Source organism: Brachycentrus maculatus, unplaced genomic scaffold, assembly GCF_059751285.1.
Source record: "Brachycentrus maculatus isolate JH-2025_06_01 unplaced genomic scaffold, ASM5975128v1 h1tg000078l, whole genome shotgun sequence".
NCBI lineage: Eukaryota > Metazoa > Arthropoda > Insecta > Trichoptera > Brachycentridae > Brachycentrus > Brachycentrus maculatus.
This window is the reverse complement of record NW_028280832.1, coordinates 191765-208020: the sequence shown is the minus strand read 5'-3', so window position 1 is coordinate 208020 and position 16256 is coordinate 191765. Positions and strand designations below refer to the sequence as shown.

The 16256-nt window shown below is 37.5% G+C and overlaps 1 protein-coding gene across 1 annotated transcript; it reads right to left on the bottom strand.

Annotated features, from left to right (window-relative positions):
• Window positions 1-2113: 2113 nt before the first annotated feature.
• Window positions 2114-13017, bottom strand: LOC148311046 (aladin-like). Its single transcript, XM_088257312.1, has 6 exons — window positions 12805-13017; window positions 12136-12725; window positions 9393-9602; window positions 7268-7428; window positions 5122-5323; window positions 2114-3759 (listed from the first exon to the last, which is right to left on the bottom strand). The coding sequence occupies exons 1-6, from the start codon at window positions 12925-12927 to the stop codon at window positions 3606-3608; spliced, it is 1440 nt and encodes a 479-aa protein (XP_088113438.1). The 5' UTR covers window positions 12928-13017; the 3' UTR covers window positions 2114-3605.
• Window positions 13018-16256: the final 3239 nt, after the last annotated feature.

Sequence of the window (16256 nt, the reverse complement as noted above, 5' to 3'; positions counted from 1 at the left end):
TACAAAAAAGTTTTTTTTTCCATTTCATAGACTTATATTTACTAAATGCGCATATTTTGCATACGTTTATCATGCAAAAAAAGATAAGTCTTTCTGAATTTCAGTTAGCTGCAATTAGACAGTTAATTGAAAAATACCATAAAAGTGTAATTTAAAGAAAAGTCTAATCGTCCATCTATGTAGATGTAGGGTTTATCAGCAGATGTCTGCTGATAAATCCTTAAGATTGATTAACACTAAAAAGCATACGTTCCGAAAACTGCAAAGAGTAAAAATCCACATAGAACGTGTCGTGTATGTGTCCATACAAAATAAAAGACAAAAATTATAAAAGTAATCATTTAAAAAAAAGACAATACCGCCACACACGGGCGTCTCTCGGAAAGAAATTAAACGCAGTTCAAAGTTTAAAGATAACTCCAAATTAGTTTCATTTGATATAGTCAATTTATTTACAAATTTGTGCCAGTGGACAAATGTAAAAAAATTGTTCATGATTTACTAAAGTTTCCGAAAAAAATGGACTAACCGGCAAATCAATTTTAATAACATTTTCACCCAAACACACAATTAACAATAGCAATAAATTAGTTGAAAAATTACTAGAGATAGATCTTAAATTTTAGATATCTTCAAATTAGTTTCATTTGATAAAAGTTTCATAAATTTATTTTCAAATGCGTCGGTGGATGAGTGTAAAAAAATTGTTCGTGATTTATTCAAGTTTCTAAAAAGTTAAGCCGGTTATTAAATTTTAATAACATTTTCACCTAAAACACAATCAACAACAGCAATGCATTAGTTGAAAAATTACAAGAGATAGATCTTACATTGTCTATACCTCCAAATTAGTTTAATTTAATATAAGTTTCATTAATTTATTTTAAAATGCGTCGGTGGATGAATGTAAAAAAATTGTTCATGATTTATTCAAGTTTCTAAAAAATTAAGCCGGTTATCAAATTTTAATAACATTTTCACCTAAAACACAATCAACAGTAGCAATGAATTAGTTGAAAAATTACAAGAGATAGATCTTACATTATTGATACCTCAAAATTAGTTTAATTTGATAGGAGTTTCATTAATTTATTTTAAAATGCGTCGGTGGATGAATGTAAAAAAATTGTTCATGATTTATTCAAGTTTCTAAAAAATTAAGCCGGTTATTAAATTGTAATAACATTTTCACCTAACATACAATCGACAATAGCAATGAATTAGTTGAAAAATTACGAGAGATAGATCTTACATTATAGATACCTCCAAATTAGTTTAATTTGATATTAGTTCCATTAATTTATTTAAAAATGCGTCGGTGGATGAATGTAAAAAAATTATTCATGATTTATTCAAGTTTCTAAAAAATTAAGCTGGTTATTAAATTTTCTAAAACACAATCAACAATAGCAATGAATTAGTTGAAAAATTACAAGAATTTTACATTATAGATACATCTAAATTAGTTTCATTAATTTATTTTAAAATGCGTCGGTGGATGAATGTAAAAAAATTGTTCATGATTTATTCAAGTTTCTAAAAAGTTGGGCCGGTTATTAAATTTTAATAACATTTTCACCTATAACACAATCAACAACAGCAATGAATTAGTTGAAAAATTACAAGAGATAGATCTTACATTGTCTATACCTCCAAATTAGTTGAATTTGATATAAGTTTCATTAATTTATTTTAAAATGCGTCGGTGGATGAATGTAAAAAAATTGTTCATGATTTATTCAAGTTTCTAAAAAGTTAAGCCGGTTATTAAATTTTAATAACATTTTCACCTAAAACACAATCAACAACAGCAATGAATTAATAGATTTATATTATCCACTGACACTTCGTGATGGAATTGCATTTTTAATTTATTATTAGATTAAAACCAATATTTTTAGCTTTTCCACTTTTTTTTTTTTTTTTTTTTTTTGAAAGAAAAAAAAGTGGAAAAGCTAAAAATATTGGTTTTAATCTAATAATAAATTAGCAATGAATTAGTTGAAAAATTACAAGAATCTTTCATTATAGATACCTCCAAATTAGTTTCGTTAATTTATTTTAAAATGCGTCGGTGGATGAATGTAAAAAAATTGTTCATGATTTATTCAAGTTTCTAAAAAATTAAGCCGGTTATTAAATTTTGATAACATTTTCACCTAACACACAATCGACAATAGCAATGAATTAGTTGAAAAATTACAAGAGATAGATTTTACATTATAGATACCCCCAAATCAAATGAAACTATCATTTCATGTAGGCAATTTATTTACAAATGTGTCGGTGGACGAATGTAAAAAAATTGTTCATGATTTACCCGAGGCCTCACCATTAAAACTTGAGTTCTCAAGTCAATGGTAACACATAAAGTCTTACTAGTAGTAAGACTCAAGTGGCAATGAGCGGGAAACGTTGTGAGACAGGACCCCACAAGGTGGACCCCTAAAATTTTGAGATGGAGACCTTGGGAGAATAGAAGGGACTTCGGAAGACCTTAAAAAGATGGTCCGACAACATAGACGCTGTGGGGGATAGAAATTGGCTGCAAGCAGCAACCGAAAAAAATGGATGAATACGGAAGAGGTCCACACCCAGCAGTGGAGGACAGAAGACTAAAGAAGAAGTAACACATTGATTATCTGATCGCCCTGTTGAGTAACAGACTGTGGAGTGAAGTGTCGTTGTCATCGCTCATCAATTACTAGTGTTCTTCTGCAGGACCCATGATCCAAGCATTTTCCCGAAATCGAAGCAGTCATTAACTAAGTGATACCCTTTCCAAATGATTTCATGGAGTTATACAAGGCTGTCACCACCGAGAAAGCTGCAGCTGAGAGCCCCGCGAAGCTTGAACTCTGATTATTGAAAGACGCAATTCCATGCACACCCACACCCGAACCAGCCATGAGGGTGCTCCGGGGGCCATCCAAATCAAACAGTTAAAATACGTTCCTATTTTATACGTAATTGGGTATTTTCTTGATTTTACTTTAATATGTAATCTGAAGATGCACCACATATTATTACCGAGATAAGATTGAAAAGTTTAATGGTAGCAATTAAGACTGGCAACAAAACTAGTCACTTATATGCAAAAAGTTTCATTGACAAATTTAATCAAAAAAATATCAAGTCCATTTACATCCGACACATTTAGTGTGTAATGTGAGTATTTTCAGGCATTACTCTTTTTTTTTACATTATGACGATATTCTAATGAATTTTCAATTGATGTAAGAAGCTTGATGGGAGTCACCCATAACCCACGGATGGGCTTACAAAAAATAACTGTTTACTAAAAATATCAATGGACAGTACGGACCGTCTATAAAAATTGTCCGATTAATTGTTAAAATAAGATATTCATAACACTCTCCTTATCATTCATCGTTCACTTTGTGTAACACCACTTTTATTGAACGATGAATGATTAGATTGGTGAATTTTATAGAGCGTTATATTATACCACAATGTTAACAATGCTTTTAATATACAAAATATAAGATATTCATCGTCACCGTAGATTATAGTACTCGAGTGTTTAGAAGGACACGTGGCCTTGAATATTTTTATTCTCCGATACATGTTTCCACTTATCTAGGCTACCGAGGGTGAGCGTCCGCGCTGGCATACAGAATAGGGAAGTGCTGAACTCTGCCACTGGACCAGCCGACGGTGAGGCACACACCCTCTTCGAAGTTGTTCTGGAATGCTATCACGTTGGCTACCTCATTGCCGATTCCGGACAGGAAACAGCTGAAAAGGAAAAAAGACATGCCGATGATTCGGGATTTAAAAAAAGTAAAATCTAACAAAAGTATATTATTTTTAGTTTTTATTTTACTTAGTAAATACCACTATTTGTTCAAATCTACTGTGACACGTGTTTCGATGCATTCCGCATAATTTTCAAACACCGTATGATACTAAGAAAATGATGTAGAATGCATTGAAAACCGTGTCACACAAGATTTTAACAAATATTGAATTAAATAAGTAAAATTTACCACAAAGTGACTGCCGAATCAATTAATAAAAAAGTTTATTATTTTGTGTGTATATTAAAACGATATTTAAAAGACTTAAATATGTGGACTGTGTGGTGTTGATATGTACACCACGCGTTTCATATTCAAAATTATTAAATGGTGACTTTTTTAAAGATTGGAGTTTATTTATTTATTTACCTTATATACAACTTTAATTTTAATAAGTGGATTTTCATTTCTTCTAGCTAATGTTTTATTTTAATTTGTGTTGGGAACAGGAGGGATAATCTAGTACGGGCCAATCAGGAACTTCTCAGCATTAGCTCATTGCTGGGAGGAAACCACGTAAAACTCCTCAGGAGAAGGCGGACTGTTGACCGTCGTCAGCGGGCCTTCCATTGTACTAGAAGAGGGTTGAGCATTTTGTGTTCTGACCTAGTTAATGGTACCAACGTCCTTCACTATTTAAAAAAAGGTGCTTGATACAGGCTAGAACCAAGCACAAAGATGAGTGCATTTACACTCTAATTTTGTATGGGCGGCCTGGCAGGCACGGCATTGGAGAGTGCACCAACGCACTTGAGGCAGGGAACCGGTAAAAACTTCAGTCCGGAGGACAAACAATAGATACTTAAATGTCATGTCGATCAGAAGTAACTGCCGAAAAATTTGTCATGTTTCAGGGATTACAGGACTTCCCCATACTAATGAGCAGTAGAAGAGGTTACCAACGTTACCAGATTTAAATATACATATGGTATTTAAATTCACATACAAAATCCATTTAGAACATAAAATTATATCAAATCATGCCTAAAACCTATACCGTGACTTACATGTAATTATTATTATGATACAATACTTAAACTCATTCATTCAATTTAAATTCATTTTGTCAGAAAAATTATATTAAATCATGGTTTTCAACTCCTGCCTTGCTGTGTATATAACATAGAATTTTGTGTAGCCTCACACCAGCCTGATGATGTCAGTTACGACGAAACCCGGTTGGTGGTCAAATAAAATCCATGTGGAAAAAATCACATGGTTTTTATTTTATTTGATAATTTATGATACAATTATGTGGAAAAAATGACATAATTTTTATTTTATAGGAGGTGTTCCTTACCAAGGAGTGATCTGCAAGGTGTTCTGGATGTTGGTGTTGAATATGGCGACCACCGGCGACTCCTTGAACGTCATGGCGATGTGGTGTCCCTGGGGGCTCCACAGGAGCTCCAGGACTCTGCCCCCGGCTACCTCCCCATTCTCCAACTCCACCTTGGTGAGGTCGATCACAGGTGCGGCGGCGGCCGGAACGTTCTTATCTTCTGAAAACATATTCACTATCATACTCTCAATCCCTTCTTAGAACAACCGAAATGAAGACTCTACGAACCATTGCAGGCCTAATACTTCGCGACAGAGTAAGAAACTCGAAAATAAGAAAAATCTGCGATGTTGTGTGATGGGGAAGAGAAAGAAGAGGTTTCTGGAGAAACCATGTGGGAAGAGCAAGTTCGGATCCAGTGGTGAGAATAGCAGCAAACAGCAGCATAAGAGGTAACATACTCCCAGGAAGACCACCTAAACGATGGAGAGACAGCTGGTCTTCCACTTCCCGAATACCAGACTGGAGAATAACAGGACATAGTCCTAAATAAAGAAGAAGAAGATATTCTCATTATTAACATTTAAAGCATTTACTTTGTAGTTACAACATTTTGAGTGTGTCCAAATACTTGTTCACAAAATCTGGATTATCTCCAATTACAGGAGTTATTTTCATATTATTTTTTGACATCTCATCAAAGATGAAGAAGAATATGGAAGTCTGGGCATTTACGGGGCTGACGACCGTCATAGGCTGGTTTAAGTGATCACTTTACACACGTGAACATTCACCAATTCTACCCATTATTGACAACCACACCACTCAAATTCTTGGAAGTTCTATATACATACATATATGAACCAATTTAGAAACCTTGTTCTTGAATCACTAGAACTTCACTAGACTTCCATATTCTTCTTCATCTTTGATGACATGTCAAAAAAAATAAAAAAATAAAAATACTTTGTAGTTAGTAATTTTTTATTTTTTATTATTTAACAAAAATGCTTGTAATATCATATAACCACTCACCTAGATATTCATGTCTACCGGTTTCGAAACGTACCCGTCTCTTCGTCAGGACAATCTAGTGATAGTCCATAGCTGTGGTAGTCCACAGCATGCAAACAATACTACCGTAGCGGTGCGGAGAGATTGTCCTGACGAAGAGACGGGTACATCTCGAAACCGGTACACATAAATATCTCGGTGAGTGGTTATATACTAATTGTGTCGCACAAACAGCGTCTGTCCAACACACCGCTAGACTGTGTATAGGTGTGGCAGTGACTTCTCCGCTCCGTCGCTCTCGGGGTCGTAAATCCCGAAAGTTATGAGCTGTAGGTCCGTGTAGTCGATTCGTAGTCCAGTGGGTGTAGTGATGGTCAAGTCCCAGAAGATTCCGAAATCGAAGTAGTAGCGCAGGGTCGTTGAGGATCAAAGTGAAACGCAGAGCTCGGTGTGAGTGGAATCATTTATTCATACAATGGCACAGATATTTATTTGCTCATAACCAGTGCGGTCCGTCGAAATCGACCGAGCGACAGAAATCTTCTCCCCCTACCCTAACCTGCGCCAGGCCGGCCGCTCGCAACGTAAATAACACGTGATAACGTAAATACGACATAAAAAACGCCGCGCGCGCCGCGCCTAGCGCATTCGGTGGTCATGGCGAGAAGTTCTCGTTGCGCTCGCCCGATTTCCCCGCTCACAACGTAAATACGGTCTTAAGCACCACGTATAAGACGCCGCGCGCGCCGCGCCTAGCGCATTCTATATTTGATTGCCGTTGCGAGAGGATGTCGGTGCGCTCGGTCGACTTCCCTATGACATGTTTACACATATTTAATCCATTTTGGGGCCGTGTGCTCAGCTGCTCCGTTACACTAATATTACTAACATTTTTGTAAAAAAATATAAAAATATACATTATCATTGTGGCTAACTCTTTACCATCATCCGCCATTGGCACGCTTATTTGTGTTACCATTGATTTTTTAAATAAAATTAAGATAAGATTAGCTAAGGTTAGCTAAATCAAGTTACTAATCCACAAAGGATATTTCTGCCTGCATGTGGTATGGGCAAATTGGGTAAAAGCTTAAATACACGAAGGAAAGGTGATCAGCCTTGCTATTAAGGTACAAATTCAAGCACTTACCAGCAAACAAGGTGGCATTGGCAAATTTGAGTGCAAAGATGAGAGGCTCCTCTTCAGTGGCGAAGAGGAGGACCTGAGAGTTGGGAGACCAGCAGGCCGCCTGGACCCTGCCCCCGTGCACCGTCCACTTCTCCGCCTCCCAGTGACTCGTCTCCCAAACTCTGTACAGCAACATTTCACAATAATGAATATTGGTTCCAACATCTTAGCATGGGCTGATAATTGGAGTGCTTATCAACAGGTGGCGAAAAGAGAGCAAAAAAAACGCCCCTCACAAATTGATCTAAAAAAATCTCCAAAGAATTTATTCTTCTTCTTCTAATCCCTATCCGCGCAGCCAATGGTGCATAGGGCACTGCATCGTATTGACGCAGTGTTATCTCAATCGTTACTTGCATGGAGGCAAGGTGATCACTCCTGCATTTCAGGGACCAGTCCAGGATAATAATAATAATAATAATAACAGTAATAATAATAACAGTAATAATAATAACTCTTTATTCTAGCTTGACTAAGTGGTGGTTGCAATACTTAGTCAGCCATATATGTTTTACGTTTTTTTTATAAAATGAAATAAAAATAATAAACAAATGAAAAGAAATAAAAATAATGAAATGAATCGGCGAAAGAAAAAAATTAAATGAATATTAGAGTGTAAAATCATACTCATATTCTATTTATTATTTCGGCATTAACTTTGTGGTAAGACATGTTACAATGATTAAAGAAAACACTTCGTTTTTTAGCACTTGAGTTTTTTTAACTCAAGTGGTAAAAAACTAAGTGTTTTCTTTAACCTTTTAACTGCGATTTAGCCGTTTTTAAAATGATTACTTTTATCATGTATTTAGTTAAGAAACGATTTATTTTCCTAAACAAAAACGTTCAATGGGATTCATTGTGCCTTTTTGGTACTCTATAATACACTTGTGTCACATTATTCTTGAAATATATCGTAATATAAACAAATAAGATCGTAACATAAATAAATCAAAGCACGCATCGTGTGTCACTCTTACCCACTGGCGATGCGTAGCGTCGAGAGTGAGACAGATATGGGGCATGATTATGGCGCAGACTAATTACCGACCACAAGAAAAATCAGGGATCTGTTATTTTATTTATCCTTGCGATGTTACAAATTATTTGTCAGATATTTCAACAGATGTCATAAGGCCAAGGATTGACGTATTATTTTATCCAAAGTTCCACACCATGAAAAAATCCGTCCAAGTTGAACTGAGGTTCGAAACTTGGACCTAAGTGAAAACACAAACGGTTATGTCAGCCGCGTGTGGGGAATGTTTTGTAAAAACACAAACGGTTATGCGAGCCGCGTGGATAGAGTTAATCATACTCATATTCATTTTAACCCCACTCTTTGGGGATTTAACCCGGGACCTCCAGCACAGTAGCTAAACATGCTAAGAGCTCTTGTGCACTACACGGAATTTTACTGTCCGGCAGTCCGATTATGATATCCGGGCATGAAAAAACGGATGATTGGCTTATGCACTTGTCCGTTTTTCTCCAGATCGGTGCGCGTGAACTCGATCACGCTACACTCCCGTAGTCGCTTTTATTTGAAAAAAAACCAGACTGCCAGATAGTAAAAATCCGTGTAGTGCACGCCCATGCGCCCCAACCATTATACCATGGAGGCGGATATTAACTCTTACCACTCTGTAGGCCAGACATTCCGGCCCGTATGATTCTAGTAGGCAGCTCCGTGGGCCACAATGTCTGGCCCAGTGCAGGTATAACTTTAATCCCTGATTTCTCTATCACCCGAGTATATTCTACCAAAAAATATTTCAGATAAATAAAGTTAATCTTAATTAACATGGTCAAACAAATTGCCAGACAGAGTGTCCCAAAATTAGGGAAACAAAATATTTATTTTAATGGTAGAGAAACGTCGCATTTTTTTGATCAGAGAAGCTGATCAGTTATGAGAAAAAATGGTCAGAGTGGAAAGGGTTACTATTGCCTTAGGCAAATCAATACCAGAAGTCGGAATACGATTTTCCCGACCAGCACTCGGGCTCCTCATAACAATGCAAACTCCTTGCCCGTTTCACACTCGGGATAATCTGGAAACTGGTTAAAATAGAACGATCAGAACCTGAAGATCATGGAGGTGGCGGCGCTGAAGAGCCGGGAGCCGTCGGGCGCAAAGGCCAGCAGGCTGGTGCCGCCCCCGGCGATGCGGCGCAGGCTGCAGCGCGCGCCGCCGGGCCCCCACACCAGCACCTCGCAGGCCGCCGGAGAGCCCGCCAGCAGCAGAGAGCCCTCGGGGCTCCAGCACACGCTGCTCACGGGACTGTGCATGGGGCTGGGGACAACGTATTTAATAATATAATAAAACCCTTATCCGCACCCCAATAGTGCATAGGGCACTGCGTCAGTGGTATCTTGATCGTTTTACACATGAAGGAAAGGTGATCAGCCCTCCGCTTCAGGTACCAGTCTAGGGTAATATTAAATAAATATTACAGTGAAAAAATCACTTATATTTATTTTACCCCCCTTGGGAATCGAACCCGGGACCTCCAGAACGGTAGCCGAGCATGCTGACCATTAGGCTACAGAGGCGGACAACGTATTTACGCTGGTTTAACTTCAACAATGCATCGGTGAGCTCATTGGTATTCAGCAATATCTTCCATACTAATTAACCATCATTGCTAAAATCATACACCTAAGTAACATCGCTTCACTTAGAATCAATGAAATGTAGGTATAAACTTATGCCTCTATCGAGAATTTTGCTGAGAATTTTCACTCATGAATTACATGAAATTATAGTAACTTTAAACAAAAAGAGTAAATACACTCACGAGTATGTAGGCATAGGCTATAAAACTTAAAAAGTTGAAGCCTGAGTAGGGTCATAATAATCGGTGTTGCATAAGCCACAGCTAGATTTCAGTCATTTGGACGTTAGGTAATTAAAAAAAAAAAAAAACCATCACGCCGCTTCTCTACAGGGGTAGGCAGAGATAATAAAATGCCATACCACCATGTCTTTGCAGGCATTCTTCGCTTCATCCACATTCATGCATCTCCTCATACTACACGCCGATTATCTTGACTCCCGACCCGGCCGCTTACAAGTATTTGACACATCTAATTTCTCAAGTTTTCCTCGGTCTTGCTCTGCTTCTGTTTCCAACATTTTCCTCATAAATTTGTTTAACCGTTCTTTCCCCACTCATACGTTCCACATGTTCAAACCATCTCAATCTCAACACACCTTTCTTAATTTTATCGATAATGCTTATCTCAGCCTTGCATTCTCTCCTTATTTCACCATTCGAACATCTATCATACATCGTTTTGCCGCACATTCGGCTGGGGGATCGCATTTCGACTGGATTCAGTCAATCTTCCACTGAACCATATATTGAAAAGAATAGCATCTAAAAAAAGCGCCTTTATAACATTTAGTGGATTTCATGTTTCTCTTATACTTTTACGGTGCCAAAAAATAGCATGTCTAAGGTATCAGTTGAAGCACAAATATAACTTTAAATTTGAGCAGAGTGGTTCTCAATCATGGGTGGAATGGTGAATACTACATGTCGCTCACTCCTTTCAAGAACGTCATAAATCAAAAATCGACAATTTTCAGTTGTGCAAGTTTTCGGAATGCCCAAAAAATGTACTATATCCCAGCAAGAGGCATATTTTTAACTTAATATTTACGCGCTACAGGGCAGAAAGTGTTGTTTTTGCATTTTGAAGAACAGGTATTGTTTAATTATTTTTTTTAAACATACTAAATATTTTTCAAATGGAGAAAAAACCTTCAGGTTTTAACTAAAAAGATCTGTTGCACAGTAAAAAGTTCAATAAGTGGCTTGATATTTATTTTTTAATACATAGTATTATATTTTTAAACTTTAAAAACGTTCTCCCTTTTAAAAGTTTTTTGATTTATGACGTACTTGAAAGGAGTGAGCGATGTATTTAAAGTGATCACTTAAATCAGCCTATGACAGGTTATAAGCCCCGTGTTGTGGGTTCAGGTGCAGGAAGAATGTTATTAGGACCTCTGAGTGGGTGACTGCTTTTAATGAGACACTAATCTAGAATGACTGTGTGGGTATTCACACGGTTGCAGAATGTTGTTGTCACCACTGTCAGCGACATACCCACATTCCGACTTCCATATTCTTCTTCATGTATGTTGAGGTGCCAATAAAAAAAATACATCCTACAATTTTAATCAGGTAACCAGTGTAATTTTAACATGTGCGGCACAAAATGATTTTTTTCCAATATGGCCCAGTGAAGATTACCTCTGATTAAAAAAAAAACTAAAATAAAAGGATTTAAAAATCTTCTTTTTCAAACCCTTATCCACACCCCAATGGTGCATAGGGCACTGCATCATATAAATGCAGTGTTATTTTGATAGTTAACACAAGAAGGAAAGGTGATAAGCCTTCCGCCTCGGGTACCAGTCCAGGGTAATATTGAATAAATATATATATAAAGTGATAAAATCACTTATATTTATTTGACCCCCCCTGGGAATCGAACCCGGGACCTCCACAACGGTATCCAAGCATTCTTACCATTACACTACAGAGGTGGACAACTAAAATGATTTAAAAATTATTAAATTTAATTTTTAAAGGAACAACCTGCAAAGCGAATATTAGTCTTGTCTGTAGGTAGGATAGTAAGGATAGGGAAGGTAAATATGAAAAATACATCACAAACACCCAAACCAATTGAAAATAAATCTTTCTGGAATTTATTTTGCAATTGGCGGGAATCTAACCTGCGACGACGCCAGTTTTGCAGTCGAGCGTCTACCCATACAAAAATAATAATAATAAAACAATAAAAAAACTGACCTGTTTAGTATGGTAGCATTGCTCACTGATGGTTTGGAGAATATGGAATTCGGGTCTACGGTCCAGACGATTACGCCAATTTCACACGCGACAGCTATTTCCGACGCAGAATAGGGCCGCCAAGCCACCATGGAGACGCCTCTCTGCGAACTGCACTTCAGCGTGGGGTTTATCGTACTATCGCAACTGTAAATCCTGACATTATCGTCGGCGGTAACCACGGCTAACTTGGTCGTGTGAGGATGCCACGCCAAGTAGCGAACGGGGGAACTCGACCAATCCCGCGTGTGCGAAAACATAGCCGTCAATCGCGGCCCTAAATCTTTCAAATGCGGCTGGAAAACATGTCGAATCCTGGTCAAAGCGTTCGCAATTTTCAACACGTACATCGCCGGATACATCAGCAGTTTATTTTCCCTTCTGTTTTGCGGATCCGCGGCCACCTTGAGAGCCTCGATAAACCCTTGCTTGCACCATACGCTAGTAAGCCTCTTTAGAAGAGTATCTTCGACATCCAAATACATAGAGACGCCCTCATCTCTCGTGCAGGACAGTTCCCTCGTAACATTGATGATCGGATGGCGATTTATCTGAAAAGTTACTATGATTAAGGAGCGCGATCAGAATCAGTTTCGATAATATACAAGAGAGCGTCGTATTCGATCTTACCGAGTTCGTGAACGAAGAAATGTTCGCAAATTCTTTTTGCATAGAGCAAACCATCCCATTCATTTCACATAATGCCATTTCACCCGAAGGCGGCAAATCGGGAAATCCGTTTAGGGAAAGCATTATTACACTAAATCGCGTAAAACAAATAAATTAAAGCATGCAGCCAACGGCCGATGCCGCGGATTACATCGGATTTCTAAAAATAGACATGAGGCCGTGAAAAAACCGTTTGTTTAGAAATTGAATCCAGCATTGGATTGTGATTGGCCAAAAATGTCATGTGATCCTACTCTGGGGTGGAAAGATGTAAAAATGAAGTTAAACAGTTTATCCCAAAATATTTTAGATAAGAATAAAAAACATTTTATCAATCAAAAATATTTTTAAATTAATTTCGTTCACTCAACTACATAAATAAAAAAATAAATATGTTTTTAAAACGCAAAAAATGGGTTTTTACACTAGAGTACCTGCTTTACTTACATTTATTTTGCAATGAGGATTCAATATTCTGGCAACTAAGTGGTTCTGTTTTGACATTTGACGTTTGGTTTTGGTTGCGGTTTTCCGTTTGTTTATAGACCGGCGAATTGCCACAAAACGTAAATAAATTATTACTTGTAGGATGAACCATATGCTAATTCTAGTCTCTGCTTAAAAATGTCTTTGAATAATATTCATCTTCTAAACAATATTAGTCAAAATGACTTACACGTGTATCATGCTACCGTGTCCTTAGGCAATAATATTTCTTATGAAAACATCCATCAGCAATCCACTCACTACCATCTTCATCATGATTCACCGCATCTTCAGCAGTCTACATTGTTGCATCGTTCTCCTGGAAACATCAATGTAACAAATTACCCGGCGCCTGTAATCTCCAATACGCAAAATGCTTTTCACCATAAATTACAAAATGAGTTTGTACATAAATCTCCCGAAAAGAAAAGAAAACCATCCGCTATTTCATCGGATTTGGATAATCTAATTAAAGTAAAGAAGAAACAAAAGGATAAGATGTTGCGTTCCGATACTGATATAACAAAATCGCCTAGCCATTTTATCAATTTATTTCTCGATGATTATATTCTTAGTCTTCTTGTCGATGGAACTAATTGGTATATCAATCATATTCCTAAGCATAGAAAAGACAAAATTGCTCCTGTTACTTCTGAGGAAATAAGGTGCGTGATTGGCATTTTGTATCTCAGCGGATATGTGGACCTTCCTAGAGTCAGAATGTTCTGGGAACGAGCCCCGGACACGTCGTTTCCTCTTGTCGTGAATGCCATTCCAAGAGACAGGTTCGAGACTGTCTTCACAAATTTGCACGCTGCGGGCAGCCTCTGCTCCGACAGGAAGAATCCTCTTTCCAGAATCGGCACACTTGTCGACAGGTTACGAGAGAAGTTCTCACAGCTCGCCCCGGCCGACGGATGCCACAGCGTCGACGAACTGAGAGTTCCATACTACCGACAAGCCACTGGACTGAGGCAGTTTACCAAAACTAAGACTATGAAGGTTTGGTGCGGTTGCACTAGCTCCGGATACTGCGTTTGGTTCGATCACATTGAAGAAACCCATGTTGAATTTTCATCGCTTAACTCTGGCATAGCTGCTAACAAAATACTCACGTACGCCTCAAAAATTAACACAAAAAAAATTAATAATCCCACATTAATTTTTGATAACATTTTTAGTACCCACAGGATTATCGAAGAGTTAAAAGACCTCAATGTTGACGGGAAACCTGTCCCCAACAGAGTGTCTTTAGCAGCTTGCAAAACTCAGACTGTCCACAAAACCCCCTCGGAAGTCATAAAGGAACAAGCCAAAGTCCACAATTCTCCGATGGGAGGTATTGATAAGCTAGACCAAAATATTAATCTCTACGCGATAACGATAATAGGTAAAAAATGGACATCGCATTTTTTGCTGGCTTACGTTTTAGATCTGACGATGCAGAACGCTTGGCAGATTTACAGAGAATCTAGTCAATCTCCTCTGGACCTACTCGGATTCAGAAGAAGCGTCGTGACACATTATCTTACCAAGTATGGCAAACCATCGACAGTGAATAGTAGATTAAAAAAACGATCTTCAGATGCTTCCGTGAAGAAAGAGTTTGATGGTGTTGCATCAACGAGATGTAAAGATGTTCGATATGATGGATTGGAGCACTATGTTATACCTCAGGGGAAACAAACTAGATGTTTTCACTGTAAAATGAAAACCATGACTCGATGCTGTAAATGTGATGTTGGTCTCCACGTTAAGTGCTTTGTTTTATATCACACAAGAAAATCTGAATTAAATTATATGACTTCCGATAATCTACAAAATGAAACTGAGGAAAAACCAGAAGTTGGTTGAAATAATATTTGTTAAAGAACTGATCTACACATTTGCTCAAAATTTGTTATACCATTGTTGTCTTACCACTAATAAAAAATAAATATTATTTATTTTCATAAATTTGTAGTCTTTTTTTCTGTCTGGATGTTTTATTTTAATGAGATTCAATGGCTGGTGAAAATAACCTTATAAAAATATCCAATTGACCATCAGGCTGCTTCTCTGCAGGGGTGGGCAGAGAGAATGAAATGCCATACTGGTCTGTCTTCGCAAACGTTGTTTGCCTCTTCCACATTCATCCATCTCCTCATACATACCCGCCGATTATTCTAACTCCGGACCTGACCACGTTTATTATGTATTTGAAAAACTTGATCATGCTAAGTTTTCCTCTGGTCCCATTTCAAACTAAATTCACCTCGTATATTTGTTTAACCATTCTTTTCTCACTCGCACGTTCCACGTGTCCAAACCATCTCGACACACTTTTTTTAATTTTATTGAAAAATGCTTATCTTAGCCTTGCATTCTTTCATTATTTCATTCGAACATCATATATTGTTTTGCTATTCATTAGTCTGAATGATTGCATTTTAACTACATACAGCACTTGTGTACTGCATGGAATTTTACTGTCTGGCAGTCCGGTTAGCATGAAAAAACGGATGACTAGCGAATCGGTGCGTTTGATCAGTGTGTGATCACAGTGCGCATGAACTCGATCACGCTAAACTGTCGTATTCGCTTTTATTTGCAAAAAAAACGGACAGCTGGACGGTAAAATTCCGTGTAGTGCGCAAGCGCCCATACAGTCTACCTATATCTTTAGTTTGTCAGCTCCATGGTTCACTTCCATACATTACAGTTCATAGTCTTAGACTCAGTTGAGCATTACCAGTTTAGCCTCCTCAGTAATTTTTATTATTGTGAGCAATATTATTGTGAATCCACTGCAAGTTAATAGACTTGTGATTATTCTGTTATTCAGTACATTTTACGAAATATTTATGTGATTGAATGCAGTGATGCGTTTGCATAGTTTTAATGTGGCGTTTGCATAATTTTAAGGCTCTATAGCGGGAATAAGGAAA